Genomic DNA, 16,732 nt, shown 5'->3' with positions numbered 1-16,732 from the left:
GATACTGTTCCAAGTAGATTTTAAAGTGAATATCAGTTTAGAAGTCTGAGATTAAGCAGTTAATTCTCAGCTACAATTAGTGTTAAACTTTGAACGCACTTATTTTTCTATCTGGTTCACGGCACAACAGACATATTTTATTTTCTCATTTTTGGGCACTGTAATCCCTTTCTAATGCCACCCTGGGCAACCGCCCAGATGAAAACTTTTTAAACTACTTTGAATAATTTACTGAGCTTACTAAACTGGGATGAATATGTGATCTGCTGAAGTTATTTCTTGAACGAAGTGCATATAAATTACTCCCCTGGCTGGACTGAACACTGATGATGTCACTGTGGGGACATGCTGCGTCTTATCAAATGTTGACTCAGAGAAGCAACTGAGAGAGTAAGAAACAATAAACCAAGACACAAAACCAGTCAGATTCTGTTGGGGAGGGAAGACTGTCTAAATTTCTGTAGAGTTCCACTTAGCTTTGCTGCATTCTTTAATGGCAATGCAAGACCAAAAGTAGAATTTCCTCGTAGGTTCATTAAGGTTGTTTTACGATGTCAGAATTTGCCATTTTCCTTTTTCTTGCTTCCTAGCTCCTCTTTCTGGATGTCGGGTTAGGAACAAAAAAAAACACTATACCTGAAACCTTTCCATTTACAGTAAATGTAATAGAATCCAATAAATTATTTTGATAAAGTTTAACCTTTTATCAAGTGATCATTAAAATATGTTGGTGTATTTTGTAACAGGTAAATTCCTGATTCTATTGGCAAAATATTCAAGATTCAATTTGTCCAGGTCAATAAAATCAGCATTTACTTTTCTCTCACTTACCTTCAAATTACACCCCGATAACTTTAAGAAACATTAATATTCATGTACACATTATCTGCTACGCTGAAGGCAAAGTCCCCCATTCACCTTTATACACCGAGACCATTTGTAAAAGGGTTTTATTAGAAAACAAAATGCAACAGACCAATAACTCAAACAACACAAGCAGGGATCAAGTGTGTGTGGTAGAAATTTACCCTTGCAGTTCGCCCTTCAGAGGATTAAAACATTCCTGGACTGTCTACAAACGATCATGGAGAGAATTGTAAAGCTTCACCTTCGTATTCAAACCGTCGGTATTTATAGATGCACACATATCATAATCCTATCAGAGTTCCAAAACAAAAAAAAAGCACACACTGCTTTTTCGAGGCTGAAAATAGAACCTTAACCTGGTAGGATTTACATATAGCATATGTTGACAGTGCTATGTGAACAATCAAAACCAACTCTGTCCGATAACAGTGTGTAGACATTCTCTAGACAGTATGTACAAACCCACTTCTTCTTGGATCAAAACAAGAATTATAGAAAACTAAAATGCCGTTTGTTTTTTTTTTCCTTACTGTACAGATTTTAAATGACTAACAATGTTCTAACAGGGACTGAAAACATGAAAACAGGTGGGAATCAACGTTACATTTGGCTGAACATGACCTCAAGACGCTAACGCTTGACGCTCCTTCACTTGGGGCCCATGTCTGGCCAGACAGCAGAGCAGAGAGAAAGGTGGAAGTGGTGCCATTGCGTTTACTCCGTACTCTGACTTCTTCTCCGTTCACCGTGTTTACTATGCTCGTTACTGGACTCCCGCTGGTGGCGACTCCTCTCTTTGCTGCGGCTGCGTTTGTGAGAGCGCTCCCCGTCCCGCTCGCGCTCCCTCTCTCTGCTGTGGCTGCGATCCCTCTTCCTGCTCTTCTCCTCCGCTCCGCCTTTATGCCTCTTTTCTCTGCTTCTGCTCCGACTCGACCGTTTAGCTTTTCTGTCCTCCCTGTGTCTGTCCCTGTCTTCTTTATGCCTCCGCTCGTCGTTCTCCGCCCTGCTCTTCCTGTCTCTGGACCTGTCCCTCTCTGTCCCTCTGTCCTTGTGGTGATCCCTGTCTTTCTTCCTGCTCCTGTCTTCTGCTCCGTCCCTCTCTTTCTCCCTGCGTTCGCCTCTCCGCTCTCTGCTGCCACTGAGACTTCTTTTGTGTTCTCTGTTCCTGTCTGCACTACGTGATCTCCGTTTTTCCCTGTCCCCTCTGTCTGCCCTGTCCCGCTCTCTGTCCCGCCCGCCGTCCCTCTCCTTCCTCTGCCGATCCCGCTCCCTCTCCAGTTCCCGGTCGAAGCTCGGCCCGTGGCGGTCTTTCTCGCGGTGGTGGCTCCTGCTTCTCGATCGCTTGGGAGATCTTTTGGGACTCGGCGTCCGTCTTGGCGTCCTGATGAGGAGACGACGGTTCAGTCAAAACTTAACTCACTAAATTAGATTAAAAAGTTAACGTATTGCAGTGATTCATTTCAGAAAGATTTGCTGCATGCAATGATATCTTTCAGGTGTTTATTTCCATCAGGTTAGATGATTACAGCTGAGACTGAATAAAAAGCCAAAATTCAGTTTCACTGAAAAATTTACCAAGATTACTACAAAAGGATTTTAATGAAGTCCGGTGCTATTTTACAGGAATGTTGTGGCGTACCGAGAAAGTAACGAATAAAAAGTTTCATGTCGTGAGTAAATTCAGCCCCGTTATAGATATTATCAGTTTTGTTTGAATGCGTCCACACTCGGGGACAATAACGTGTTTTTTTATTCTTTGAAAAATACAGCCATGTAAGGAATACAGATGAGGTTGTTGTTTGTTGTTTTTTAACAATATTCTAAATTATTGAGTGAAAATCCTCACTTGCTGCTTTACAAACTGAATTTTAGCTTTCTTTCTCCACCAGACTTGAATCTTCGCTTTTAATATTGTCAATGTTGTCATACTATGTAGGACTTTGAGAAAACTTGCAAGCTGTAAACAATTGAACATCTAAAACTACATCACTCTTAAATGATTTTAACTATTTGGTTTGAATTAGGAGCTATAGAAGAGCACATAAAAACCACCGGTGTAACTTTTCAAAATAATAAAACTTAAGGACCGGGACAAAAACACAAACAAACTACCTGGATTGTCGTCGTTCTCCTTGCCTTCCTGACTCTGTGAACTCGGCCTCCTCCTCCGGCTCCTTCTGGGCCACCTTACGCGGCCTCGCCTTCATCTGCTGATCAATCGCCTTTTGAACAGGCACAGGGATTCTGGGAAACAGCGTGGAGAACCATTCCAGCTTGGTCAGGAAGGAACGCAGCATCTCCCCAATGGTCATGACACAGCCGCCGCCTGCTTTTACGTCAAGCTCCTACAATCAAACAGTGGGACACACACACAGAAAAACAGTTATTACACAGAATCAAGGTAATAGAAGTATTTCCTGGTGAAATACTGCTTCACAACAAACAAAATTTGTGATGACCAAGTACTGAACCTTCACCTCTGTTCATCTAGCTTAATCTTTGATATTTAACAGAGGGAACACAAACATCAACATATCACTTGTCAGAGTTCCTGTAGTCTGTATTAACAGTGTGAGCGGTAATCACCCCTCCGAAAACTGGAGTTTCCAAACAAAGAGAAGGGATCATGTATGGTCAGTGTGCTATAGGGAGAAAGAAAAAGAAGCGCTTGCTTCTTTTTTCTTTGTTTCCCCAGAAGCTTTCTGAACTCTGGGAGATATAAAACGCTCACAGTGTAAGCACAGATTGTAGCAGGTCGGGGAAATGTACTCAAGATGAGTAGATGTGAACTTTGTATGGTAGAGAACAGCTGCTTTGCACTCACGCAAACCAACAGTGCTTGAGAAACAATATCCAATTCACCTGCTGCACAAGGGGCATCTAAAGGAAAAAACAGGGGAATTAACAAGTTGGGTAGGACTTTAGAGAAATCAAATATAATGCAACAGAACATGAAGAGAGGCGTGGCTGCCTTAAACCAGATCCTACGTTTTCTAACCAAAAATTAGCATAAAAACATGAACTTATAAAATACTTCTCCTGTCTTTCTAAAAACAAATTAGGGTCCATTTAATTTTTGTATTTTTTTTTTTTTATTTTGTGCTAAAATACATATATTAATGAGTAAAACAGAGGGCATTTTTTTAACCTGATAATAAATGAAAATGTTTATTCCACAGTATTGTCGTACTTACCCTGAGAAATAAACAGCAGCAGAGAAGCGAGCATTAACCTAGCTACTCAGGCTCAGATGACACAAGTTGGGGAAAAATTAAGCCAAATGAAAGCAAAGGTGAAAAATCAGCTATGAGCATCACAATGGGGGGGAGAGGGGGCTGCTAGCTTTACATATGGAGCTAAGAATTTTACAAAAGAAGACAAAAGAAAGTTAAATTATTACCCGGGGTGACATACCTCCTCATCATCCAGGAAGTCATTATACCAGTCTAATAAATCTGTTGGAGGCTGAGTGTATCTGCAACACACAAAGGTCAGCATTAAACATTTTTTCAACTTGTTCCCATTTTATTTTGTTTTACAATGAGTTTCCTTTTAAATGATTTATTTAATAGATGCGAAAGCATTTGGTAATGGATCTGGTGAAAATATCTATAGCAACAAGCCTTTACTAACTTAAGATTATGGGAAGTAAACTCGTACCTTATGTACATGAATCCAAGTGCCCTGATGTACGGAGAATCTGTGTGAGTGATGAGACCCATCACCTGTTTGCGTGTTAGCTTGAGAGTAAACAGTTTGTAAAGAAGACAGAAAGCAGTTGATACAATGCCACCAGTGCCAACTCCACGCACCTATCAAAAATAAAAAAAAGGACAGGTTTTATAACGCAGTCTTTACAGATACCATTTTTAGTCCTTTCAGCATTCCTGTATGTGTTCCACAGGATAAACTACACTTGTACGTAAAAAGCAGCGGCAAATAAAATAAAATGCCTAAAACATTGTTTTTCCTCCTCACACGAACTGCAGAAAGACACAAAATGTGGGGAATATAAAAAGCACGTACTTCCCACTTACCCCTCCGCACATTCCGGTCTGGCCTGCAGTCTTTCTGCTTCCCTTTTCCCAGGGCTCAATGTGAGTCACCTGAAAGCACAAAAAGAATGACAATAAAAAAATAAAAGGGAAACCACCCATTTACGTTTATTCCCCCACATCTAGCGAGGAGATCACAGGTGATGCAGAGTTTCAAATGTCACAATGAAAAGACAAATTATTGACCAACTTATCGAATGTTTCTTTTAACATTTTAATTTGTTTTCATTTAAATAAAACTAACAGCCATTAACACCAACTTAATTTAGAAAATACAGATGGAGATAAGATGCTTAAACAGAGACTATTGATGAAAACAACAGTCTCTGCTAAGAGACTGACCAGACCTGGCCGGTTCTTTTTTTTTTTTTTTTTTTTTGCCACCGAGCCATATCCGGTCCTTGAGGTGTACCAAGCTGACCAATACAAATACCTAAATTAAAAATACATATACATTATTTCTGCATCCAATTCTTCTTTTTTTCTAATGCTTTTTTATTTTGAAGGTGACTGCTGAGTTTGTTTTTTTTTCTGTTGGATCGCTACATTAGCACCCAGGTATGCACCAATGTTCACGATAAAAACATCAGTAAAAAAAATATTCAGTTCTTCACAATATATATGGACTTCTAAAAAAAGGAATATACAACATGGTGCAATAAAATTGCGAGGACTGTTTGGGATGTTACATTTGTTATTTTGGACAGACACTAAAACACTGCAAAGATTGTTTTTCTTTCAAAAATGCATTTCCAAGATAATTTCAAGTTTTGCTTTTCAATGTCATTTGCCATTTTATTGTTCGGTAGTAATGGCTATGCCCAACAGCAGCTCAGAAGCATAGTTAGAGCTCCCCATCAAATACATAATAATGTGACTAATAAGCAAATAATGTATTGCCACTAACGTTTCATTTAATTTATAAACACGTTTATAAATGAATAAATGTGTTTATTCACTTATTTTTGTTCCACCGAAGTAAGTAGAAAAAAAACTTTTGCATAGTTATTCAAATGTACGAATGACTACAATACAAAGATTTTTTTTTTCTGGCACTCATTGATTTTGCTGTTGGTAAACAGTATAAACACAGACACAAAACGCTAAATACTGTTTTATTTTAAAGGTTTACTGAAACGCCTAATTAACTGGCGTTATCTTTATTTTTAAGGTTAATATGGGCCCAGTGCTTCCATAGCTTAGAGTCCTTCAATAGGTGCTATAATGTCGGTAAATGAACGCCACCTATGTTCACAGAACTCCGCGGCTACGCTTTTAAACGACGACTCTATAAAACATTTCCCCAAACAATAAACCTCACAATCTGATGCCTGTTTGCAAGTCATTTGGTTCACAATGAATACGACGCTGAGCGGACATGGTTGCCTGACTAGCATGCGGCTTAGCATTAGCTGGCGTTACCTTGAAATAGATTTCGTCCACAACCTCATGGTAGGTCTTTAGTTCATACAGCTGAACTTTGAAGTACGGCGAGGAGAGCACATTTGTAAGAATCATTGGATTTAGGTTCATAGTCTTTTCGTTTCCCCATAGGGGCAATACGTTGCCATGTTTCCCTGATGGAGGCTTGCTAACGGCCTGTGTTGGTAGTTGGTTTCCGACGTTAGCCATGTTAGCTGAATCCCACACGGTAAAGCTGTCGTTTACGGTTAGCGTATTTCCAACTACTGAGCCATCAATGACGGGCAATGATTTCTCGCTCCTTTACAATTCCGGCCTCTTGATCTTCGTGTAGATTTGCAGTTAAGATAGTGTCCGCGACTTTCCCGCCGCCGTTTTAGCTAAGCGCTACTACGAGGTGGAACCGGAACTGTAACGTCAGTGCTGCAGTCAACTGCTACCTGCAACGCAGTTACGTCATCGTGGGATTTTAAAAATAAAAGCATGAACACAGACACACAGACGTATGCTTTATTGTCTAATGTCTGGATAATGTATTTGCCAACTATTTTAGTGTCCATTATGGATACATATCAGTGGGTAAGGAACAAAGAAACACACACACACACACCATCTTTTGTTAAAGATACTTTTCTCTCAACAAATGCAAATTAAACACTAAAAACGACACTAAAAGCAGCTGGATAAACAGGGTATGGATGAATAACCAACTTGAGGAATATTGCTCATAGGTTTGCATGTTTTTCGCATCTGCTGTTGGATTTTCAAAAATAAAACATCTGTTCTGTTGCCTATAGTTTGAAAATGGTGTTGCTACATAGAGTGTTTAAGTAAACACATTTAAAGTAGTATTCTGATTAAAAGCCTAAAATATATGTAGCAGGTCAAGTCTTAACTTCCAAAGTTAAGTGACCATTATGCCCTTTTTGTCCAAAAGCGGGTTTCAAAGTGTCCAGCAGGTGGCACTGATTTCTTTGAGGTGATTTTAAATAAGATGTTATACATGTTTAATGTTTCAGTTGTTTTTTCTTACCATTGTATGTGGAATGCTCATTTAGTGGTGCTTTTCTGTACTTTTATTGTAGGATCCATTTAATAAGCCCACTATTGTTTTTTTTCTGGTGTAAAGGTATTATTTTATAATTCTCAATTTAGGGAAACTGTTGTTTTTATTTTTTTAAAAAGCTGTTTGAATGAAGTGGTGTTTTTATTTTGTTTATGCCAAATCAGGCCAAAATTAATGCTGCTCCATTTGAGAGCAGTCAGGAAATAAAACCCACCTACATTTCTCATTCTTCTACACTTGGCCACATATACAAGAAATAAAATATACTTACCTAAGATAATTCTTTTTTATGTGCCTTATGCCTCTTATGGTGAAAGCTTATTTTTGGGAGATGCATTGCTTCTTGATTAAGCAATGACTTCCAACAAATAAATAGAATAACTGACTATAAATTGTTCAGTAGGTGACAGACTATGTCTAATGTGAGTTCAATATAGTTTTACAGAAAAGTAATGACTAGTAGCTTTAAGAGAGTGGGTGATAGCTTTCCATTTAAAAATCTTAATTAAGACAACATGGAATAAAACAGACATGACTTTCATTTCTTTTCTTTTTTTACAACCTTTACATTCAGCTCTGACACATTTAAAACATCGCATTTCAATACTTTAACTATACAAACATACTGTTATACATAACTTTAGACACTAAACAGATATACTTCTGCAACAGAACAAAATGAACGAACAAACCTTTCGGTTATTTTTAACTGCTGTCATCCTCCTTCACAACCAGGTGAGAGGTGTTCAGTTTTACTAAGCTGAGCTACTTAAAAATAGCTATCTTGCAACAAAGGTGAATAAGCATCTTACTGTCAGTTTTGATCATGAAAAAACCCCAAAAAACTTAATGTCACTTTCTAATTCCCACTAAAGACAAAAATCTAAACATTTAAACATTACACATTAAATGGCACGTTACTCCAGCATAAAGCTCTGACAGTTATAATTTTTAAAGCTCTCTTATCTTTTTTTTTTAATTAAAATACTAAATATAACACTTAATGCTACATATGGGTATCTCAGTGCAGATGGAGCGACATTTCATTTAAAATGAAACAAAAGTCACTGAATGGGCAGACATACATTTGAGAGACATTTGAGTTCCAAGTTTCATGAGGTAAATGCTGACAGTCTGAAGATGAAAGAAAGTGATCAGTGCACAAAAAGTTTCACTAATGTCCTTCAGCTCCACATTTTGAACACCAGGGGGCTTTCATGGCCAACAGATGCTGCATAGGTCATGTGGGGAAATGTTGCATAACAGAAATAAAATCTCCTGAAGTCAGATAGGAGTAAGTTCAGTTGGCACCTCCTTTGCTCAGCCCTGCTGCTTTTCCCGGAGAAGTAGTCCCTCTTGTTTAAGACACATGCCTACTAAAGCCTACCGCTTGATGACCACCTGTTCGAAGGCTCCGGTTACGACCCTGGAAAAGAATGCAAGTGTGTTACATGGCGGGAAATTAGGGCTGATGTCTGATCTAAGCCCTATTTTTTATATGGACTGTTATACGTTTACCATAGAGTTTCTACAGATTAGTCATGAGATGGGGTGAGAAGATTTGTGTAAACAAAATAAAAAAAAGCCACATTTGTTCTTTAGATCCTTTATCTGACATAGTTGCATTTCTGCATATTTACGGTAAATAGCCAGTGTTACATAACCACACCCACCTCATGTGTTGGCTTCCCAAAGCTGTGCTCCCACCGGGTCCAACAAACAAGCTGAGCCCCTCCTCTGCAGCAACACACACATTACAAGTAAGAAAACAACTGATCACCTTTCATCATAATCAGCTCAACTGATCAGTCACAGAATCTGTCATTTATTAAAATAACTTTTTGTGGAATAAACAACTGCGGAGTGCTGCAAAACTTTGCCTGGAGCAAATATACACCCCGTATTTCAACACCTCAAAGTAATTTGATCACACCAGTAAGATGCTAAGCAATTTTCCACACCAGGATTAGAGGTACACACCCTCTGCACTGGAATCCAAGAAGCCATGGCTGAAATCCTGGCCCTGCAGGATTTTCTCTATTATATCATCAGCGTCCACCCGCGTGGCATCGACTCGCTTTAGTTGATTCTCCACTGAGTTCTGTTTTACTGGAGGTCTAAGAAGGAAAACGAAAAACAACTGCGGTTAATAAAGCAAATGTTTTTCATAAGGTATAACATTTAAAAATATGTACATATGGAATATACAGGATTCTAAAGGAGATCTTTATGCATGTACAGTATATATGTAAAAATCAGGTTATTATTTTGGTCTAGTTTAAATGTAGCTTTCCTAACACGTTAATCAATAATAGAAGAGAATGTAAGAGGATAATAATAACCAGTTTCAATAATAATTCTGTAATTGTCCTGAGAGGAATTTTGATGTAAATCCAAAATCACCCATCAACTTTTAATTCAATGGAACAGCTCTGAACCAAATGCTGATGTATGGATACAGAACATGACGAACTGACTGCGTTAGATACTGATCCAGACAAGCAGTGCATTTTACCTGTAAGCTCTATTTGGCGGGGAGAGTTTTTCAGATGCAAAATAACAGGCAGGAGAGCCTGTGGACGTGGGAGTGGTCCTGTTTTCTTTCTCTCCTCTCTCCCCCTGCTGATCACCAGGCTCAATGCTACCGATGCCTGTGGAGGCAGAACCTCCTGAACTATTCCGCCTGTGGCTCAGATCTGTGGAGCTTGAATAGCTTGAACAATAGCCTGTAAGGAGGAAAGAAGAACTTATATAGTGACCACATATAAAACAAGTGTTGAATCACATTGATAATGTTGCTGTTGCTTTAAACAGGACGGATCTTTGTTATAATACCTGACATTTTTGAGAGCTGACTTGCATAGCTGGATGTTCTGGAGTGGCTCAATGCAATCATCTCCTCTGGGACTGATCTCGACTTTACTGGGGTTCCTAAAAGAAAAAAAAAAGCATTTGTCTGGAGTTTATTTCAACAAAGAAAAAGAAAAATCATGAATTATTAATGCAACAAATCTCCTGTCTTGCAGAGTGTATGAATATGTAAGTACCAGCGCCTGAATGTGATGTACGAAAGTCTCCTCCTTTTCTATCCTCAAGCAGACCCTCTGCCTCTGCTGGTGGGATTCCTAGAGTCATGGCTGTAGATGGCGGACTAAAACAGAGACACAAGCCAGTCAAAACGCATCAAAAAGTATCATGGGGTTTTGGTGAAAAATGGTAGTTATTTGCAGAATCTTAATTTTTTTCATTTATATATTTGCTTTGTGAAAAAAGATTTTTACACAGAATATTGTTGTACAATATGGGTTCAATGTGGGCAGCTATTACTCAAGGGTTGGTATTATGTATTTTCCAGGCACATTGTGCCATTTTATAGCACAACCAAGTAAATCTGACGCATTGAAGTCAGCCTATGTCTCTTTACGACACTCCACCTTGAGTTAGTTATTACAACAATGCTACTCCAACTGTTCAGAGTGTTGAACTGAGAAGTAGTTCCTATAATGAGCTCAGCAGATGCCACCAGAGGTTTACTAATTGCTGCTGCCACTAGTCTGGAGGGGCTGAGTGCAAAAGGAGCAGGTAGGGGTGCTCTGTGAGGCAGAATCTTGGCTGGGGACTTAAGTTGCAAGCCAAAACTTTGATTAAATAGGCAGCAAGCATTTAAGCAACACCAAATGACTGCCACAGAAAACTCAAGAATTTCTTAAACTTGCATGAAAGAATCAAAGCAATACTCATGATATAAAGTTCAAAAGAGTCCATTCAACATGATAGCCTGCCTTTAGCCTAAAATACCGTTTAAAAGAGGCTCCAGACACTAAAACGTGCTGTATGCGTCACATCAGGTCAGAACATCTAAACATCACCACAGTCTTGAGGAGGAACCTAAAGGGTCACAATTTTAGCGTCATCCAGAGGCAGCATGGTGGCAGTCTCACATTTTGATCAATCACTCAAACTTTAACTTATGTGAAGTTCTACAAGCAGCATTTAGTTTGCTTGAAGTGACAGTTTCTCAATGAAAAGCCTCAGGGAAGAGCAGCCACACCTGCTGTCTCATACAACAGGATTGTTTGAGGTCATTGCAAACACCACCCCATTTTTTTAAATCGCAAATACATACAAACGGAGACGTAACTTTCAACACTTAATGTTATTTCTACAAGCAAGCTTCCTGTAAACACAATATACTAAACCTTTAGGAGCTTCATGCTGTACATGGACAGCACTTATAGTATACACATGAACAAAAATATTGCTTTATGTAATCCAACTACACGTGTCCCTAAGATGGGACTTTGTTTCCCAGATGTTTTCTTGAACATCCATTTTGAACATCCAACATCTGCTATCCATTTAGAGAAACTCATTCTGGGATCTTGCTAGCGAGTTCCGCTCTGGGAATTCTGGTGAACTAAACAAAAACTAAATAAAATAAAATGGGTTTTACTCACTCTTCCTGAAATAACCTCCAATTCCACTACATCCTGTTTATTTCCAATGAAGTATTTGTGTGATCACAACCTTCTAAATGCAACCTACATTTCAACTAAAGTAAAGAACGAAAGAAAAAAAAAAACAGAGGCAAAGGAAGGAACATGACATTGTCACGTTAGCCCTCTCTACATAGTGAGTAATATGGTATTAGGATGAATGACTAAGCTTTGGCTGTCCCCACGGCAACCGCTACCGTATTTAGACTGCAAACAAGACTTGAAAAGGGGGAAAAAAGCTCATATTATTATTGGTATATTATTATTACTAAGACAACTTGCTTTTTTTTTTTTACATGTTACATCACAGCCTTTGAGAAAAACATTACTACGAATCAATATTCTCAGAATATGAACTCTGAGCTAGTCTGATCATGCAAAAAGTCTTCCAACCAGTTAAGGTAGGGCAGAATACTATCTGGGTAAGGTGTTATTATCTCACAGATAAGATCAAGTGATTCTTTCCAACTTAAAACTCTGTTGGTGATTATAGCAATAAATAAGTGTGTTTTAAGTTTAGGTGACAGACGGGATGTGATGAAAATACTTTCCGTTGTGGTCAATGACAGACCTTTATACCAGCGAAACCCACTTTCATTGTAACCACGACTACAGACCACGACTACCAAGTATGTTAAGTAGTTTCCATTGATTAAAACTACCTAACCTTCATAGTATTGAAGTAAAGCCTTCAATACTATGATACAAAGTCAATATCTGACTCAAACAGCTCAGTAGTGTCTGGGAAGAGCTCTTACGTTTTGAAGCAGGGGTCTCCAGACATTAGTTGCGTGTGAATAACAACCTGTAACAAAGACAAACACAGTGAGATACAAGACAAGCTCTAGACTCTCCTGTGAATTATGCTTTCATAAGATTACAGCCCCATGATTTGGCAAGGACAAGCATGTAATAAAGTTATTCCCATGGCTGATCACATCACAGGCTCGGACATGTCTCAGTTCTCAGAAGCTTTACATGCACTAAATAGTTTCTCAGAAGAAATAGGTGGGAAAAAGTAAAAAGACTTTCAAATATGGCGAAAAGATGTTAATCTTTTAAGAGTTTTAATCAGCAAGGTTAATGACATACTATTCTGGTCACAGGTTTCTATGAATGCGAGATGAAAGTATTTTACCACAAAACACTGCTACCACTTTTAAAAAACAAAATTGAATGCAGATGTTTGAATTTGTTTTAGATTTTCTCTCGCCAGCAGCGTAAGGTCAAAATAATGCATATGAGCTTGAATACATACATAAGCTCACCCCGTTATTTGATGAATGTCTCCAAGCAAGCTGCACACTTTTTGCACCAATCACCAGGATTCTAGACGGATAAAATCTACTATTGGTCTTTTAAAATGTTAAATTTTCCTGGCATGGAAATAGTTCAGTCTGTTTGGGATTCATTGTCCAGTCGTGGCATCCAGTATTCAGGTTTCATTTGATACAATCGTCCATATGGGTCAGAAAGAGAATCAGTCAGGATGTTCAAGAACAACTCAGGTATCAACATCATCCAGAAAGAAGCTTTAGATTTTTGTACACAAAAAGAAACTGCCCATCAGTCTGGTGAGTTGCACAAAGTGGATGGGATAATACATCCAAATTTTTCAACTCGGTATAGCCATCCTGGGTTCGATTCTCAATCTTAGGACCTTTGCCTATCTCTCTACTCACTTCCTGTCTGGAACACTGAAATCTACCAGTGCCAAAATCTGAAAAAAGCAATTTGCTAGGGGACATTTACCAAAATATAGCTATGTAGGCATACATTTGAACCTATATGTGCAATTTTGTCTCTGTTTAGACTTAAGAAATCCACAATAAATTCATTGATGAAAACTACCTAACCAGAACTGTGTAAGTTAGAGTTGCAGAGTTGTATGCTGATTTATGAGCATACCTTTAGAATGGAGTTGTCTTGTCTGGTGTTCTTGGTGTCATATCCCTCTAGCAGACACCGTCGCACAGTGCTGCCAGACCCAGCAAACTCTGATAAGTTCAAGTCGGCAAATCCAAGCTGGAAGTGATCAAACAGTGGAAATATTGACATCAGAGCTTCTACTGCATGAATCTCGACATCAATAAGTAACTGTTTATTTTTGCAGAGATTATAGTTTTATGGACTGGAATGTTGAAAGACAGAATACACAAAGACGAGTCACTTCCGAGACTCGTTAAAGTTACTGGTTAACATAGGTCAGATTCTGACTTAGTCACCAAAACCGGAAAAGAAAAAAAAGGAAAAAAAACTCAACCAGCTACAAAAAAATGTTCTACCTATTTTTTAAAAAGAAATCATTACATATTTTTTTAATTCACCTCTATTATCCAGTATTTGGAAGTGTTCTGTCTACAACATGTTTAATGTCATTAGAGAACAAAAATTACCTTTGCAAAAGACTTTCCCCCTTTGAGTTCCTGAAAAAACAAACACACAGCAACACTATAATTTGCATCAGAGTTTAAACATTGAAATAAATTAAAAGTATTTTATTTGAAAAAATAAATAAATAAATTCCTGGACTCGGTTCTATAAAACTAATTTTTTGTTTTTAACGTTTTTGATACCTTACCTTTCGTACTGACACTCGGGACATGCAGGGGTCCAGCACCCCCGTCCCTGCGTTGGCACTCATCTTACAAATGAAAGAAAACCTTTTCTTCCAGTGCACACAGTTGGCTTGGACAGGCTCCCTGGGAGACAAGGGCACATTTCACACACTGAACACAGACAGACCATCTCATCATACATTTGCAGGATCTATAGCTTTTTTTCAGTGCGAGTACTGCAATTCCTGCAGGTGTATTAAACCTGCAAACAGTTAACGTGTGTCACATAAACTGCAAAATTGCAGTGTATGTGAAGTCTACTCAGAAATATGTAAATACATTTTAAAAAATGAAAGTAAAAATCTGATTTTGTTTTGGCTTTCAATTTACAGCCTGAGTTTCATTGGTTTGAACCTCCTGACCTGTTTGGGTATTTTTTTTAAAAAACATTTATCTGTTCTGCTCTGGGATTTCATGTGGAATTTGGGGCAGCACAAAGATAGGCGAGTTAGGTTAATTAATGTGTGAGGGACTATCTGTCTTTTTGGGTATGAAATCGATATGTACCACACCTCATCACATATTAACCACGATAAACTTCAAAGACGGAGAAAGAAGGAGGAGAAGGTTTATGGTGCGTGTTTTGCATTCAGTACAGGAAATTATGGATTGCCGTTAGATTGGTTTGATTACATTCATGCCACATATTGACTTTTATTTCATGTTCCCTTGAGCTCAAGATCAGGGCCAACAATTACAACACTTGTCTAGTTTGGACATCTCTGTTTAAATGAATCAGCTGCTAAAATGCTGTTGCATTGGTATTCCTTTTATTGACAGATGAACAGATCAGGCTTTTCTTGCTCAATATAAATTACCATATTTCTTTAAAGCCTGAACTACCTGACCCAATTATCATATAGATATATTTCCTGTCTTAAAACTTTCAAAATTATAGCTAGTTGTTGGCAACAACTTGTTGCCCTGAGTCAAAACATCAGATGCTCCAAGTCGTGTTGCTTAGCAACTGGTTTAACCAGCTGTAGCAAACATCGGCTAGTATAAATCTATATCTTGAGGGGAAAAAAACTTATCTCGAAACTTCAGAAAGTGTCTCCAGTTAAACTAAAGTTTGCTACTGTTTTTGTCAACGGGGCTGCAGCTGTTGGTGAGTATCAGAATGCTGAATGTTAGATGAGGTTATTAGCCAAGTGTTATGGACTAATGCTCCACAGGAAACAATGTAACTGCGCAACTGAAAAAAAAAACAAAGAAACAAAGAAATCAAAACAAGAAAACAATCCGTCAAACTAGATTTGAAGTTGTTGGAAAAAATATATATTTTACTGTAGTTAGTTGTGCTTAAGCTATAAATAGAAGAGAAACCTTACCGAGACGACTCCTGTGCAAAGCCTCCGTCCAAGAGTCTCACTTTACAAAATAAAACTCCGTTTACGAAAGGAACCGACGACAGCTCCTCCAAGTCGAAGTCTATTTTGAATTTAAACTTCTTTTTCTTCATGACTTGATGAAAGACATGGCGACTGGGAGCAGTGAGAGGAGTCTTTGAAGCGGAGAAGCTGACAGACTAAGTCTCCCCGCAGCTATGAGGGTGAGTTGAGTTGCTGCTCTCTGCCGCAGACACGATTCAAAGTTCAAACCATTTCCTTCCCACCCCACACTTGTGACGTGGGGAAAACCCGTGATTTGATTGGACATACTGGGGGACAAAGAAAAACACAGAAATCACCGATCTTCAGTTTAAAATAAATTTATTTAATATCGGCCAACTGAAAGAAGAACTAACAGAAGGGATGTTTCCAGGTTAATGCACTCTAGTGACATCAGTCATGTGACTTAACTGGGACTTTGTGGGAGAAATGGGGATGCCCGTCTTTTATGTCAAGTGACAAAAATATTTTGAAATGAAACTGCATGACTATTATACACAGAGGAATGCACTTCAAACGTAGCAACTGGTTTTGATTTTACTAATTATGATTATGGCTAGATAAAAACCCAAAAGAAAATACAAAAGCAGTGCAAAGGATGCAACATAATACTGCTATATTGCAAATCAATTTTTGTTGATTTTCTTTCATATTTCTCTTGCATTTAAACATGATTTTTTATTAGCTGTAAAATCATCAAAATTATATCACCCTATGTAGCAAATAAATGTAATGCATGAATTTTACATTTTAAGGTAAGGTAGTGAAATAAATTAACTTTTTCAGGGACATTCTAATTTATGCTGGTTAGATACAC

The 16,732-nt window shown here is 38.3% G+C and overlaps 2 protein-coding genes across 2 annotated transcripts; both read right to left on the bottom strand.

Annotated features, from left to right (window-relative positions):
* Nucleotides 1-933: 933 nt before the first annotated feature.
* prpf38b (pre-mRNA processing factor 38B) lies at nucleotides 934-6,772 on the bottom strand. Its single transcript, XM_005812491.3, has 6 exons — nucleotides 6,345-6,772; nucleotides 4,905-4,973; nucleotides 4,528-4,679; nucleotides 4,282-4,342; nucleotides 2,980-3,212; nucleotides 934-2,248 (listed from the first exon to the last, which is right to left on the bottom strand). The coding sequence occupies exons 1-6, from the start codon at nucleotides 6,552-6,554 to the stop codon at nucleotides 1,582-1,584; spliced, it is 1,392 nt and encodes a 463-aa protein (XP_005812548.1). The 5' UTR covers nucleotides 6,555-6,772; the 3' UTR covers nucleotides 934-1,581.
* A 1,183-nt stretch (nucleotides 6,773-7,955) lies between these two features.
* Nucleotides 7,956-16,098, bottom strand: LOC102226090 (protein FAM102B-like). Its single transcript, XM_023336201.1, has 11 exons — nucleotides 15,856-16,098; nucleotides 14,488-14,608; nucleotides 14,303-14,332; nucleotides 13,815-13,931; nucleotides 12,665-12,711; nucleotides 10,458-10,561; nucleotides 10,246-10,341; nucleotides 9,926-10,136; nucleotides 9,391-9,527; nucleotides 9,084-9,147; nucleotides 7,956-8,836 (listed from the first exon to the last, which is right to left on the bottom strand). The coding sequence occupies exons 1-11, from the start codon at nucleotides 15,984-15,986 to the stop codon at nucleotides 8,794-8,796; spliced, it is 1,101 nt and encodes a 366-aa protein (XP_023191969.1). The 5' UTR covers nucleotides 15,987-16,098; the 3' UTR covers nucleotides 7,956-8,793.
* Between the last annotated feature and the right edge of the window lie 634 nt (nucleotides 16,099-16,732).

Source organism: Xiphophorus maculatus, chromosome 6 (assembly GCF_002775205.1).
Source record: "Xiphophorus maculatus strain JP 163 A chromosome 6, X_maculatus-5.0-male, whole genome shotgun sequence".
Lineage (NCBI taxonomy): Eukaryota > Metazoa > Chordata > Actinopteri > Cyprinodontiformes > Poeciliidae > Xiphophorus > Xiphophorus maculatus.
Note: the sequence above shows the minus strand (reverse complement) of the source record. Positions and strands in the feature narration are given on the sequence as shown.